The 16,254-nt window shown below is 39.2% G+C and overlaps 2 protein-coding genes and 1 long non-coding RNA gene across 3 annotated transcripts in view; 2 read left to right on the top strand and 1 right to left on the bottom strand.

The window, feature by feature from the left end:
• Positions 1–1,467, top strand: part of LOC146307748 (uncharacterized) — a 29,636-nt gene extending 28,169 nt beyond the window's left edge. The window contains exons 17-20 of the mRNA XM_084746829.1: positions 404–480; positions 929–972; positions 1,132–1,211; positions 1,307–1,467. Coding sequence (XP_084602955.1) covers positions 404–480; positions 929–972; positions 1,132–1,211; positions 1,307–1,429 — 324 coding nt within the window. The 3' untranslated portion in view covers positions 1,430–1,467. The remainder of the gene's footprint in view (positions 1–403; positions 481–928; positions 973–1,131; positions 1,212–1,306) is intronic.
• A 1,221-nt stretch (positions 1,468–2,688) lies between these two features.
• The window catches only part of apbb1ip (amyloid beta (A4) precursor protein-binding, family B, member 1 interacting protein), a 32,155-nt gene continuing 18,589 nt past the window's right edge, over positions 2,689–16,254 (bottom strand). Inside the window, exons 7-14 of the mRNA XM_084746828.1 lie at positions 11,668–11,789; positions 9,387–9,461; positions 9,140–9,283; positions 8,622–8,732; positions 4,912–5,010; positions 4,697–4,820; positions 4,520–4,581; positions 2,689–3,609 (exon numbers count right to left, since the gene is read on the bottom strand). Coding sequence (XP_084602954.1) covers positions 2,968–3,609; positions 4,520–4,581; positions 4,697–4,820; positions 4,912–5,010; positions 8,622–8,732; positions 9,140–9,283; positions 9,387–9,461; positions 11,668–11,789 — 1,379 coding nt within the window. The 3' untranslated portion in view covers positions 2,689–2,967. The remainder of the gene's footprint in view (positions 3,610–4,519; positions 4,582–4,696; positions 4,821–4,911; positions 5,011–8,621; positions 8,733–9,139; positions 9,284–9,386; positions 9,462–11,667; positions 11,790–16,254) is intronic.
• Positions 9,235–11,684, top strand: LOC146307750 (uncharacterized). The gene is made up of 2 exons (XR_014772690.1): positions 9,235–9,371; positions 11,435–11,684. It is a non-coding gene; the product is annotated as an uncharacterized LOC146307750 (long non-coding RNA).

Below are 16,254 nucleotides of genomic sequence, written 5' to 3' on the forward strand. Positions count from 1 at the left end.
CAAAAATTACATGGACAGGAAAAATAGTTCATATTTTTATTCATAATTGTTTTAGGTCCAAAGTGATTCTTACATTCTCCAATTGTAAAAATTGAAATGTATCATAGCCTGTGTTTACAGCTGTTCCATTTAGCTTAGCATCCACAATAGCAGCACCCTGAATCTGTTTGACCTGAATGGAATGGAACCAGTGTATCATACCATTTTGTGTCAAAATGGCTGCTGTAAAAACGGTGGATCATCTCTAATGGTGAATTAAATAATGAATCAGTTCTTTTAGTTTGCAGATAACTGAAATACAAAATGCTGCTGCTGTGACAGCAGAAATTGCACATCCAGTGTATCTATTTTGATTTAAAGGCATCCTTTTCATGATTTTTTTTATCATGTTTTTATTTTGCAGATGTGGGCGCTTAAAGACTTGTCCTCCCACAAGCTCTTCTCTGATTGGCTCAACATGTACCTGCTCCGGCTCAGCAGGTAAGCAAGAAGATGTAATGCCAACATCCTGTTTATTGTGCTTCCCGCCATGATGTAGTTCATTTTATCGGCTTTTTCTGTGACTTTTTCTTTTCTGTCTCTTTCTGAGAGATTGAGATGGGTCAGGGGGTTGGATGAAGGTGCCGTTGTATTTCTCTGTTGTAACACACTAAAAAAGGGGGGGAAATTATTTTGGAACACAGTTTTGTCCTTTATATTTGACATTTGTTTAATACTGGTTTCCAGTAAATAACATATACGGGGAAAAGGTGTAATACCAAGTTAGTTTGCAAACCCAAATTTCTCTGAAATGTTCACCTGAAGTCAGTTTTTTGAAAACACTTTCTTTACTCTCTCACTTCCATTTTGTCTCATAACATTTGTTTGTTGTTGTTTTCAGATTTGATCAAAGTAGAATTTGATTTTTAAGCTTTTTTTCTCTGTTCAGGCAAGAAAATGACACTGATTTGGGTCGTCAACACAGAATGAAAAGTGAGCCATCAAATCTTTATAGAAGCCTTGATTTGATCATTAAATATTAAGTATTATGGCATCATGCTTGAAATCAACATATAAGAGGGAATTTATTTACAATTTCCAAAATGTGATGCTTTTCTTAGATTTTGTCTAATGGTGTAAAATATCTTACAGATGTGAATCCTCGATATGTGTTGAGGAACTGGATGGCAGAATCTGCTATAAGGAAAGCTGAGATTAATGATTTCTCTGAGGTGTGTGTTTATATTTAACTGATATTAAAGTGTTTAATATGATTTCCTGTGTCAAGTTGATTTTAACCGAGTGTCTTCTGTTTTCTCCCCACTAGGTGGAGCTGCTGCACCGCATCCTGTCCTCTCCCTTTGTTACACAAGAGACTGCAGAGGAGGTGGGCTATGCAGCAAGACCTCCACTGTGGGCTCAGAGGTTAAAGGTCAGCTGTTCCTCCTGAATCAATCTGGGAGAAAAATACTGAAGTAAGACCAACCTATCTAATCTTGAGGATTGATTGCAACAGGGTGCAGAGGCGCTTTGATGATCTGAGAAAAAACAAAAAAACAATGGAATACATTGAGGAGACTCTGGTGTAAGGATGGTCTGGACACCATCAAGACCAAAATGAGAAAGCTTTTTGGACACTATCTTAAGTTAATGACACAGTAATTTGGAGGAGGTATCAGGATTAAGGGCACAGAGGGAGTAATTGGGGAGATAGTTGACCCTCCTGTTTACAGGTGGGAAGGTTGTGTTCTGTTTAGTATTTTCAATGTGATCTGTTTTTTTTTTTTTAAATAGCCAGTGGCAGCAGGTTGTACTGACATGACAGGAAGAAAACATGATAAATCAGTGCAATAAAAAAAAGTGGTCCAGTTATTTTATAATGCCAACAGGAACTTGAAGGATTTATTCAGGCAATATTTGAAAGCTACAGTAACATTATATATGCCCAAGTAACTAACTGGTGTTTTTATAGTATTTACAGTCCTCCATGCAAACATGTGACAGTATATATATACAACTATGAAAGTTTCTCGTTGAAGTATGTCAACAGCAGTACTGTACAAAACAATACATTTCAGCAGATGTTGCATCATGTTTTTTTCCAGCAAACACTTTACAAAATAGATCTTATATATAAATTTTAAGTCTTTGGTCTTAAAGGGTAATTCTGTTTTGTTTTGTTTTCTACCTGGGTCCTATTTCTACATGTTTTGGGGCTACAACATAGGCCAGGGCAATAAAACAATAGTGATATTTATAGTCAAAAGACAAGCAATAGCGAGAAAGTTGTTTAAAAAAAAAAAAGTTGAACAGTTTAAATGCACTGAATGAATCTTTTTTTGGTCTTTACTGAAAATAGGTGATTAAAAATTATAAATAATTATCAGTAGCGACTAAAATTTAAATAAAATAAAACAGCTATATTACTCAGCCCTTTTCCAAAAAAATCCTTGAAGGCAAATACGCCCATCGACTTGCGTCACTAAAAGTGCTATTTTTTTTTTTGCCACTGACAGGCTCAGACATATTTCGCAGGACTAAACCTGCAACAACAATCTGAGCCTCTCAGTGACAAAAACAAGCACTTTAAGGGCATGGGTCTTTTATTTTAGTTTGATCATCTATATTATTATCCTGAGTGTACAGACACTCTTGTGAGCCACAATGAAATACATGTTCAGCTCAGCTATGGGGTCCGTCACTTGAGGCGATCTACTGGACCTGTTTCAAAAGTTTCTGTATCCATTAGTCATTTAAAAAGCCAAATATGTAAAAGAAATAGGGCCCAGGTTTAAAATACTGGAATTCGCTTTAAGTATAATCACCCTCTCACTTGATTCATGCAACATTATGTCTTGGAAAAGCCGTTTAAAAAAAAAAAAGAAAGAAAGAAAGGACAGATCTGTGTCTGCTTTCTGGAGGAGATGAAGTCTGTTTGATCATTGTATGGGCGTAGTTCGTTCTGTATTTATAAATTCCTTGCTGAGGCTATTGATTGCCACGCTTCTTGTTCATGGCCATCATCAGTTCTGACATCAAGTCTCCTCCTCCTCCTTCACCTCCATGCAGCATTGGTGTAGTCCTCTTTGGCGGAGCGGGAGGCAGCTTCCTCAGCGAGCCCGCTGGCCTCACCGCTGCTCTTGGGGCACCTGCAGGTGGAGGTGCGGCGGCAGGTGGTGGTGGTGGAGGAGGTGGAGGTGGTGCTCCTCCAGCCCCTGTGAACACTGGGTCAGGTGGAGGCGGTGGTAAAAACTGTGGATCTGGTGGAGGAGGAGGCAGAGACTGGTCCATACCTCTGAAACTAGCTGGAGGAGGCGGTGGTGGGAGGGAGCTCACAGGTGGAGGAGGAGGTGGCAGTGAACCGAAGCCAGCGGCAGGTGGAGGGGGTGGAAGGAAGTCTGGCGGCGCCTCTGAGGCATCGTCGATGGGTGGGGGCGGCGGTGGAGGAGGGAGGTTGTCCATTGCAGGCGGAGGTGGAGGGAAGTTGGTTGGAAGGTGACGCTGGGGGGTGGCAGGTTTAGGGGAACCACTGGCAGCCAGAGGAGGTGGTGGAGGAGGGAGGACGGGGTCTGGAGGGGGAGGGGGGAGGATCTCAGTCATCGGTGGAGGAGGTGGGAGATTTCCAAAGTCCTGAGAAGACAGAGAATAACAAAATGATACGCGTCATCAAAAACCAATCAGAGGTTATTCATCAGGTGGGGAAGGTCTGTCATAAATGATGATATTTATGGCATTATGGGAAATGTAGGCCAGAAAGTCAAGATATCTCAGCTTCTGCTTCTTTGTTTTTAGCAGCAATTCTTCCAACTTAATGAAAATGCAACAATAAATCCACACATTCTACATTCTGAAATGTGAGATTTTTTTTTATTTTCTGGGTCTGAAACTGTTTAGTGTCCTGGAAAGAACAATTTAATTTGGTACTGTAGGTTAGTGCTGCAACTAATAATTATTTTCATTACTGATTAAGTAGTAATGAAACCAGAAAATATTCACATTTGAGAAGCTTAAGTCAGAGAATTTCTTTGTTTTTTAATGACTCCAACAATCAATTAATCAGGTTATCATTGTTGTAGGTAAACAAAACACAATGTTTTGAGACCCTGATTTAACTTCTGTCAGTTGTGTTTACTTCAGTTCAGCCAAGCATTTAATCAATAAATCATTATAGTCTATAAAATGTTAAGTCCAGCAGAAAATACAAAATACACACTGGAGAAGCTGATACCAAAAAAGTATTTGGTATTTTTACTTAAAAAAAAACTAAAATGATGAGTTGATTATGAAAAAAATTGCAGATTAAAATAAGTTTCAGTTCTTTTCCCATTTATCCTTTTTTTTTTAGGCAACAGTCAATTAATTAACTCAAATAATTAATTATTATTCAATTTGCAGCAACATTAAATAAATTTTGAATTTGTCCTGGCCAAATACAACCTTGGGATTTGGGAAACCATGATGGGCATTTTTCACTGTTTTCTAATATTTTATAGATTAAAGAGTAATAATCAGCACATGAAACATATAAAGCGCTTTGTACCTGAGGAACTGGTCCTGGTTGGGGCTTTGGAGCGTGACCGTTGGCCTGGTTTGGTGATTTAGCTAACAGAGAAGGAGAAACATCATGAGTGAACAAACTGTACAAGGAAAATCACCACATCTGTCTTGTTTTACATCACAGAAACACTCAGCGAGGGCAGCTCGTGTGTCGTGCTACCTTTGATGGTGGGCGTGGGCGTTGATTGATTGGAGCCCGCTGGCGTGCTGCGGTTCGTCCACACGGAGCTGACAGCAGCCTTCTTCTCAGCTGTTTTGTAGTTGTCATACAGCGACACACCGTACTGCAAGTGAAAGAAACACAACAGAGCATGACGTCTGCTCTCGTGGACATTATTTCCTCTTATTAAACGCAGAACTGAGAGTTATGTTTACCTTTGCTATACGTATTCCAGTTACCCAAAGGTTCATGGTCCAGGCATCATCACAGCAGAGGTACTTGATGTACTGAGACTCTTTTTGAATCTGAGGATGCTGTGGAGAAAAAATTTAAATGTTTAGATACAGAAAAAAATAATTTAACAGAGTAGGTTTTTTACTAATCTAACCTGTTAATGACACGCTCTGGTTATTGTCCAATTACTTTGCAGGATTTGTACCACACAGACTGGAAGAGGATTAAGGAAATCTTGTTTTCTTTACCTAGCATTATGAAAAATCTTTCCAGGCTTTCAGTATAACTCACACAGAAGATGAGATGAAAAATACCTTTTTAACACTTTTGGATCACATCCTCAGTCATATTGGGTACTAATTTAACAGTATATGCAAAAAACACCTTGATTTCTCTGTAGTCTTAAATACAATCAGCTTGTGTTTATGTTGGTTGCACAGTTTGAACCAATAATGTCCTGACAGCCACCCATCAATCAATCTTCAGCTTTTAGCAGCACAGGGCTAAGCAGAACTAGCAGCATGATACATCGGGTTATGACATGCAAAATCAAATCCAGTTATGTCCCACCTGCCTCTCTTGTTTCACTCAGAAGTATCTCATACTCTCAAAATTCAGTTTCTTTTTGATTCCAAATGTGCTGTTTTTGGGCAACACCAGACCACAACGCTAACATATAAACATATATATATATGTGTATAAGCAGAGTCCAAACAAACTTTTTCACCACCATCCCAAAACTCATAAGTGGAGTGCTAACATTGATCTACAGCGGCAACACTGGCAAGACTCTCTGCATATGAATCTGTAGACATTTTTGCTAATTGGCTTCGTGAGAGCAGGGACCAGCAGATGCCAATTAAATCGAATGCCAGATAATTGGCCCGATTAATTTCCCACAATGCAGCTGAACTGCCAACAGTTTGGTTGGAGATTTGTGTTATGCAAGTAGCTGCGAATGCAGCCTTGAGTCACTGGCCTCCAGCTGAGATGAGGTTTGGTAACTTCACTTCTTTCTAACTACACACCTGCAGATTATTTTCATTTTCAAACCCAATGAATGCTGCCTCAAGTGACATCAGTTAAGGCAATTTATACATTTTATGCATGTGCAGTTGTGCTCAAACAGACTTGGATGTGTAAAATCAGTGGAGTTCCCCTATCGCAGTGCACCACAAGGGGGCAGAGTGAGTTCATAAGAGTCCAGAGTGTAACAGTCAACACCAGTTAAATGGATGATATACAGTATTCTCAATTCCTGTTGTGTGGAAGAGTCCAGTCAGCATTTTTGATCATGAGCACACACATAAGAAACCAGAGGACTAAAAGTCAAATGTGTGTACCACTGAGTGCATCCTGTAATCCAGTGTAATTTAGGAAATATGAGATGTTTGATGCTCAAATAGTCTTAATTGTTGGATTTATGTCAGTAAGTCTATACTATCCTTTCTCTTTTCTTTGATTGCACAAATATTTGCAGTGCAGTGCAGTTCATACTCTACGGATCTGACATTAATCCCAGTCAATTGTTTTCCCCTGAGGAGGAAGTTGACTTCCCCCATAATGTCATGATATCAGTTGTACATAATGAGGATGGTATTAGCGATGGCCTTGGGCATCTCCTGAATATAGAACATCTAAATCATGGAGCGAAATTGCTCTTGCATTGCTGCTGTGTTTAGCGGCCTATAAACACCCCACCAATGTGTCAAAACACACCCTAATCGAAGCCAAAAATAGCTTCACTTATTATTGTGTCATCTAAATACGATCTACCACGACTAAAGCAGCTTTTACTGCAAGATTCCTAACCAAGGACACGTGAAACCTGGCCAGAACTTCCAAAATGTCCACTCTGACAGGTCATTTCCCGTTGCCCTTGGCCGGCAGCACCTTACCGTCTCCTCCCTTCGGCTCAAACCTTGAGGACTCTGTCTTTCACTGGAGGGTAATTCAGTTTCTTTGCCTCTCTAAGCTCTTTTTCCTTTGATCCTCAACAACTAGTCTAATGGTATCTGCTGATTCTGGTATTTCCCAAACAGGATAGAGGAAAAGAAAGAAAGAAAGTGGACTTTCACATCCCTTTAACACTGACCACCAATTCATCTAATTCTTGCTTTTTTCACGTCAGTCAGCATTTCTTGCTCGTAAATGAGTCCTGCAGGTACCTCCCACTATTGTTAATATTCTCATTTTTAAAGTTTTAATTAAACGCATGGTGCTTTTACAATCACTTATTCAAAGAAATATTAGGAACTGCTTAAAAAGTAATCTTGTTCACTCATTCTCTACTTTCAGCTGAACTGGATGAAACCGTCTCCTTTCACTTCTTCAAATGACACTATTTATTGCATTTCACATTTCCAGTTAAGCAGCTGTGTTTAACTGATCAAATACGCAGACACCACCGCATAACAATCAATTCCGCATTGATATCTCTTCTGCCATGCAACATAATATGTATTATATGCCCCTTAAAGTGATAGTTCAGATTATTTGAAGAGGGATTGTATGAGGTACTTAACTATAGTCAGCGTATTACCTACTGTATATAAGCCAAATATCGCTCGCTCCAAATCAACCAAACTCCACTGGCAAAAACAGTAATTTTACCTTGCAGAACAGAGTTGCTGGGTCACCGCTGCCTACATCACTTAGTTTTTTTGTGTTATTGTGTGACTTCAGTGAATGCAAACTAAACTTTTAAAATAGTGAAGTCACACAACAACACAAACAAATTAACTGACTGAGGCAGCAGTGGACCAGGAAACTTTTGTGATCTGTGTGGTAAAATTATTGATTTTGCCAGTGGAGTCTGGTTGGTTTAGAAAGACATATATGGCAGCGTTGTCCCGACAAAAAATGCAGAATTTTTAATCTTAAATTTATAAAGCACAGCCTGAACGTCAAAAGTCAAAATGACAACCTGCAACAATATGATCTATGCAGAGCTGGGAAGTTACCCTCTCTGTATGGCAGCTAAAAAAATCATTGGCTGATAGCAGGGAAAGAAACTAAACTTGAATAATGCATAACTATTGGCTCAGAACGTTTAACACAGTTAAATATACATTTAAATGTAAGAACATAAGCATCATGAGTTATAGAGAAAAGTATCTACCAAAGCATTATTTGAGCTGCCCACTGTCAGATAAGCCAGAAGTTATTTGTAGACCAGATGCTTTTTTGAAGAAGCTCCCTCTTTTGTACGTGACATTTGTTGTATTTCAGTCCTGCCTTACATCATCGTTTGTTCATCTGTTTGTGCTCCGTACCATGTGATCATGGTCACATAAGTCACGTAAATAAATTAAAATGAAAAGACAATATTCTAAATATAGCACACACTTAAACTGATACTGATTTTGTTTTTAGACTACATTTTGCTCGACCCTGTCCACAGCACTTTATTGCTCAGCTTCTAGGCTGATTCTCGTCTCTGCTTCTCCAAACTGGGGAGGCACCGTTTGCTGTAGGTAACACACTGACCATGGATAAGTACCTCATTCAGACACTTCAAATAATCTGAACTCTCTCTTTAACAACAACTAGTAAGGCTGTGTCACTGTGAATGTTTCTGTAGCATCACAGTTGGGGGAAGTTGCAGCTTCTCTGTTGATCAACTCCACAGTGAAAGGGTGTGTCAAGCAGACTAAACTGATAAGATGACAAATTTAAAGCTTGAACTTACCTTCAGAACAAAGCAGAAGTCAGTCGGGGCCTTGTATTTGCTCTTAAAGTCTTTCCCGTAGTAGACATTAACATTGTCAAACTGGACAAAGCAGACGAGGTCACGGGATGACTGAAAAGAAAAAAAGAAGTATATTACAAACTCATTTCATTTTTGCAATTTCTTGGTTTACTACAAGTGCAATAATAGGGGCATAATGTCAGTTATGTATGGTATGTTTGGGAGTAAGAGCTCCTGTAAGATATACAGTAAGTGAATGTACTGTAGGTATGCAGCAGGGAGTAAGAGCTGTAGTTATGTTCAGTGTTGCATGAAACAAGAGAGTGGTTCATAAAGCAGGAAACTACACACTAAGACCTTATATTTCTTGAGGTTTCAGTTGACATTGCATAAATATCTCTAAACCTGACAGATTTTCACCACTGCTGTCCAACATGCTTGAGCCCAGCTGAATGTACGCTAGGTTAGAGGATTATTTGTTGGATGTGTGCTGATAGTCACTCCTTTTGATCCCTGACCTTGGTCTTCCCTTTGGGCACGTAATAAATTCCCGAGGCCCTCAGCTGGAAGAGCCGCTGCTTCCAGGACTTCTTGCCGTCTTCTTTGAGGTACAGCACAGCCTCGAGATCCGGCACGATGATGGAAGTCCCACAGAAGTTCTCCTGCAGAGGTGAAGACGGGGTGAGAGGGGTCACTGAGAGGAACTCCCACTGGGGAAAACTGTCACTTTAAAGAAAATAATTCACTTATGTATGTATATTTTACCTGTATTAATAACTCCTTGTCTTTGTCTTTTATGTCTTTGAGAGCTTTCTTATCCTTCTTCCATAGATAAAATTTCTGCAGGAATAAAACATACAGTGTATTAATGACAATAGTAATACTTATACAGCAATTTGACAATATAGTTGACATTTTTAGCCATGCTAACACTGTAGCTGTACCAGTGACAATGTCCAGCTGTTGGTCAGTCAGTCGGTTGGTTGATCAAGGTTAAATCAATTATTTTTACACCTTAAAAGTGCTATATACTACATTCAGAACCACTAGATGTAGCACAGGAGCACCAGTTTCTCTCTGCACCGAGACGTTGACAAGACGAGAAGGACAACGTTCACACATGGAGGAGGATTTTCACCCAGGAGACAGGGGTTCAAGTCCCATGTGAAACCACAACATTATTAAAAGTTCTAAGGTACATAATGCCAACTGCATCATGTGACTTGTGTCATGTGACTTTCATCTTGTAAGTCACTTCAAAAATATATGTAATGTAATTATTGTAATCCCAGACATGGTCTCATCCTAAACCTAACCAAGCTGTTTTCTAACTAACCCAAAATTGAAATAAAGCTATGACCGTTTCACATCATTAACCATGTGTTAAAAAGGCTTTCTGCTAGGACTTCCTAAAACTTGGGGTGGTGCCTTACTTCCTGCGTCACACAGTGTTGCGTCTCTGACGCACGTTTCACTGGCTCACACTGAGTGGTCTCATAAGTTTTTATTTTAACGAGCAATATCATAACTAATCTTAGCCTCACCACCAAGATTAAATATACAAGATAGCTCACAACTAATTGCAACTTCAAGCAGAGATCATCATCATCATTATGATCATCAGTTTACACAGATGCACTTGGATTTTTACTCCACTGTACTGTTGGCATGGCTGCAACGGCAATAAATTCTCAAATTTATCACAATGTTATACTAGAAATATGTACAGCTAAACAGTGCTAAAATATATTGACATGTAGACAGACTAAATTATGTCCAATAACAAATATCACACTTAAGCGTGTACTGATACATCCTGTTTTTTTGGGAGCGTCTGGCAGTTTCTCATGCAGCCACTAAAGGGTACCTTGTGCATTAGTATGAAACGCCAAGGGGTAGTGACGACGCTGGTATGTGACGAGTTGGGGTGAGAACAGGTTGACATTATAACTATTAGTTTGTTGGTCAGAAAATTGACAGTAGAGAGTTAGTTGCATATTCAACTTGGTATTTCTTCTATCTGCTGAATGAACCACAGCCACGTAATGTAATCATTAGCTTATTAGCTATCCTAATAATTCTAGCTACCTAAAACGTCAAGTAAAATATGCTTTAGGTAGCTTAAGTTTGATAGTTCGAATTGAATGCTTGGACACTGCTAGCAAACCGCCGGACTCAGATGCACGAACATGCATGTGAAGCCGTACAGCCGTCCCAGCTACCAAAACAAAGAACGTAGAAACTTGGATTACAACACACGCAAAGAGAGCATGACTTCATTCTCTACTCAGGACACCATTAATCAACCGTATCTTTACATAAAAAACAGAAAATAGAAAAATGAAATTAAATTTCACCATTTTAAATATCAGAACAAACAATGGTTATCAGCATCCTGAGCAGAAGAAATAACCATTATCACCTTCCAGAAACCCCTGAACTCTGCTCTTTGTCCCTGTGTGACTGGGCTCATTTGATTTCACAGTCCGCTTCTATGTTTTCATTGTGGTGAGAGAAAGCCCAGAAGGGATTTCTATTTTGGTAGCTCATGTCAGAAGTTAAAACTGTAAATTGAGCGGGACGTACTGTATAAAACAGATCTGTCTTTTGTTTGGGAGGGGGAAGTGGAAGACGTGATGGAGTAGTTTTTAAAGGAGAATATCTCACCGGTTTTTCCGACCCGGCTATTTGTCTCTGCCAACAGACCGAATCCATTAAACACTCTGAGATTATAAAGGGCTCCCATTATATCAACAAACATGCCAAGATCTCGATGTCTTTTGCCTGAAGCTGTTTTGTCTGATATATTACAGTGAGGACATAAATGAAAGAGGTCATCCTACATGGAAGAAAGACGGCTCATAATTCAGATTCAACAGTGAAGATAGCCAGATGGAGCTGAGCTGAAACACTGTGGAGAGAAATCTGCACGGACCAAATCCAGGAATAATGAACTGGCTAATGTTGGATATCTGAGATAAGACACACGCATCACCTCTGATCACTCAGAGAGGTATAAAAACGTGCACACAATGACGGGACCAACCTGTGGGTTTTTAAAAACTTCATTTTTCTCCATGCGTTCTTGAAAGAAGACTTTGTTCTCGCTGTCTCTAGTCCAGGCTAGGAGAGGCTCCACAAGGTTCTCATGGTCTTCAAACGTCCGTTCTGTCAAAAGAAAAGCAAACATCAGAAAACAAGTAGTGGTAGTAGCCAGATTAACTACTTAACACCACTACATGAAAAACTTTCTGTGGGATTATATTTGTCAAATGTATTTTGTGAGTACACGTCTTTTTTATGCTGCAACTGAGGTATGCCAAAGTCTTAAAATTTCTAATTATACACAATACATACTTACAATATTATACTTTTGATTGTTTTTGCTACACATAACACAGCTGGTAGGTAGGAGATGGAGCCTTTTATATGTATGGGCCCATCTTTTTATGAGTCCATGATATAAGTAAAAGTTCTGCTCTCAGAGTTTTTCCCGGTACAGAGTTGTTGGCACGAAATCTAAAGGACTTGTGAAGAATTACCCTGTTTATTAAGAGTATGTGTAGCTTGTAACTAGTGGCTTTCAGTATCAGCAGTAGAATATAAACATTTCAAACAAGTCCTCATCCCAAAGGTGTTTGTTCTGTGCTTTAAAATGACACGTATGATCATTAAGAACAATTCAAATATGGGTTTTATGATATCATACGTCAAAGGTCATGGTCTGGTTAAGGTCAGGTAACTGGAGAAGTGAAAATGTCAGCAATAAAGAACAACTTGTTGTGAGACCAACATTCAAAGAATGTCATATCAGTGAAACTGGAATTGTTTGATTACGTGTGAAAAAAGGGTCAATAAGAAGGTTTTTCTTTGGAGTAAATCATACAAAGCTCCATGAGCTAAAGGGCGTCATGCTATTTTAGAAGAAGATGAATTACAATATATGTTTAATAATAATTCACCATGCAACATGAACACAAACACAAACAGAACAAAGTTACTTGCTAGATGAACTAAACCTTATGTTATAGCAAACTTATCAAGGAGTAAAAGGTATTTATTTGCACTGCTGAAAACAGAAATACCTCCTCTGGACAACAGGTGAAACAAGTGAAATGTCTGTTCAAAATTAAACTGACAATGACTGAATGGAAGGTTTGCTTAAATTTAATGCTTGCAAAAGTTGGCTAACTTTTTTTTTTTCTAAATCCAGGAAAAAAAACATCAGGAAGGTTTATTTGTTTTGGTATTATTTGTAATTCATATGGCAACAATTCAAAAAAGTGAGAAAGTAAAGCACAAATACCTCTTTACTTGAGGACAGGAATTGAATAAATATATTTTCTTATACTGTCCACCTCTGCAGGAAACACAGCTAATCTCTGCACTATCAGCCATAAAAGATCCCTCCTCAGTAATGACAGCACTCTGGCTTTGGAAGATTAAAGATCGCGCCAGTTTACTTTCACACGCTGAGTCTACAGGACATTATTATTTAAACCAGAAACAGTCTTTAATCTCACTTTATATTCTTCATGCTCCACTCTATTTTAACTTTGTACCATAAAACATGTCAAAACAAATGCTTTACCATATGTACAGTAGTTCACTTTGTCACGAAATCTTTAAATCAGCTGAGCTCGGTTCAAAGTCAATTTCACAGCTGTACAATTGTCTATTTCAAGTGGGATGAATTAAGGGAGGGCTCAATAAAATACAAGCCTCCATTTGCTGGAAGGACTTTAAATGGCACTAAACCTCGAAAACACATTAAGGGCAATTTCCAACTCCTTCTCCTCCTCCTCCTCCTCCTCCTCCTCCTCCTCCTCCTCCTCCTCTCTGCCCACCCACACTCTCACTGCCATACATCTCCATCATGTACTGGGCATTTGACTGTAGTTTAGCCACGGTCCTCGATTACAGGATAGCAGCCGAGGTGGAGGTAGGCATTAAATAAATTGCTGCCAGGGTTCCAGTCCATAGTTTGACTATTACAATCATTAAATGGATGGTGTGACTTTGTGTCTAGAGAGAGTTATTAGGAGTAAAAATCCCTTTGAACTGCATTAACCACATGGTGCGTCTCGGTGGTGTGCATGGTGAGCACATGGGTGAAATCTTCCCCAGTGTTGTGGGCGTTTACTGGGCATGATTCGCTGTGGCTTTTTGTTGATAGAGATTAAAGGTCGGCAAAGATGTACAGCAATTAGAGCGTTAACACGGGGGTACAGGCATTTAAAAATGAACTGTTTCAAACAGTTTCCAAAGTCAAGCTGTCATATTGCCTCGTTAGTCAGAGATGACACGAGATCCCGTCCTCCCCCATGCTCATGAGTCAAATGACCTAAACGTAAGAAGTTTTGCATGGTTCATAGGTTTTAAAAATCCATCTGTGTGTCAGACACCTAATTTAAACACAGGCTATCATTTGGTTAAAAATAAACTGTGTTGACCAAAAGGATACACATTTCCTCATTTGTTTTGCACCAGTGGCGTAATATCATCTTTACTGTCAGACAGAAAAAGAGTCATGTAAAATGTTGCAGTATGCCACCAGCTCCATGCTCTCGTTGGTACTGCGCATGATCGGGTTGCAAAGACCCAAGATGGCGACCCCTGCAATGCCGACCTCAAGGCGACAAAATGGAAGTCCACAAACCAATGGGTGACATCACAGAGGCTCCGTTCACTAATTCTATTGCCTGGTTGAAACAGCACCATAGTGGTTCAATACGTGGACATTTCATGAGAGATTTGTTGTTTTGAACATGTTGAGTTAGTTAAGTATTTTCAGGGGAAAATTAAAAATCCTTGTTCACACATTTCCAGCAGCGGCTGAAATGATGAAAAAAAAAAACACAAAGAAAAAGATGTCACACTATTGGTAACACTACTCTGTTGACAAGTGATTTCTGGTAAACAGATATAAAAACAGATATAAATGTGAGCTGGGCAGCAAATACATCAACAGAACCAGAAAAAAACAGACCGGTGGTAATGAAGACCACCACCTTAACAATATAAGCCTTCAGTCTGCTTTTGTATGGATTGTCAACTAAACACACACACAATGTGCAGGGTGGGATATTTCATTCAGGTCCAGACGATGAACTGTGTTTTTATTGGCACCATGGCAGCCACACTGCAGCGAGCTCACAATGAAACATTGATCTTTCTGCCATCCATCTCTCTCTCCCTCCTATACTCTCTGTAACCCTCTCTGTCTCTGACACACACACACACACACAGTGTAGACAGGTGGGTTTAATTTGCTGTATCGGACACTGTCAGTCATCCTCCCTGTCATGCGGAAATAGAAGCCTTATGATCTCAATCCTCCGTCTGAGCTGTCTGTGCTATATTTACTTCAGCTGCTGGACTCTCAGATTCTTCTCATTGCCACCTGTTTTCTCTGTTTTCTAACATCTTCATCAGATTGTCACGGAGATAATTCAGATTTTATAAGAACCAATCTTAAGTATCATGAACGGGGAGTCATTTTACTCTGTTCTTGAGCTGTTTTAATGAGATGCGGATGGTAAAGTCATTAAGTTCTGTGAGCAATAAAATCTAAGTCAATAATAATGTGCTTGAAAATTATATTGAAGTAATTTTATATGCAGCCAGTTAAGCTGTGAAACACTTAATCAGAAAGATAAGCCCTGGAATTACTGCATATTTTTCTTATTTTTGAAAAAATTCCATTTAAAGACCAAAACGAAGAATGTGTTGGTCCATTTATGCTACTGAAGACTTAAAGTCACTGTGTAAGATTTACAGGAATTTATTGGCAGAATATGGCAGAAATGTACTATAATATTAATAAGTATGTTTTCATTAGTGTTTAATCACCTGAAAATAAGAATTGTTGTGTTTTTGCTACCTTAAAATGAGTTGTTTCTATCTGCAAAGGGCTTGTCCTCTTCCACAGAGGCCACCTTGTTCTACCGCCATTTTTCTACAGTAGCCAAGAACAGACAAACCAAACACTGTCTCTAGATACAGCCCTTCGGGTTTTATGCAAGTTGCACAGCCACTCTCTCGACTGCTATGGCAGCATATAACAACCCAATCAGTGAACTTTGGAGGTGCTAATAAATGATTAACTTTATACAGAGCCAGGCTAGCTGTTTCCCCCTTTTTCCAGTCTTTGTGCTAAGCTAAGCTAACCGGCTGCTGGCTCCAGCCACACATTTAAGGTGACCAGACATCCCATGTGGGATCTGTCACCAAATCAGCTTTTTAACATCTAAAAAACTTGGCCAAAATGTGATCATTTTTCCCTCAGAGCAATATAGAGAGAGACTAATGCACGCTTAAATCCAACAGTCATACGACTGCAATGCTCTCCTCTCTGGTCGACCCAAAGAAGTCATAAATCAGGTGAAGTTTTCTGTGCAAGTGCTGAGTAGAACCAGCAGGAAGGAACACATTTTAAAGTCTTTAGATCGGCTTCCTGTCATTTTTTGATTTACTGTATTCTTGTTTTGAAATGTATGAATTGTTTTTTATAGTCTTATATATTTTATTTCTATTGTCTTTTATCTCCTTTACTGGTTTTATCATTTCTATTTTTGAGTGCATGGGCCTCAGTTTTTAAACTGTGTCTGCTTCAGTTATTATAGAGATTGTT

The sequence above is a fragment of the Lutjanus erythropterus genome, chromosome 21 (assembly GCF_056507025.1).
Source record: "Lutjanus erythropterus isolate fLutEry1 chromosome 21, fLutEry1.hap2, whole genome shotgun sequence".
Classification (NCBI taxonomy): Eukaryota; Metazoa; Chordata; class Actinopteri; order Lutjaniformes; family Lutjanidae; genus Lutjanus; species Lutjanus erythropterus.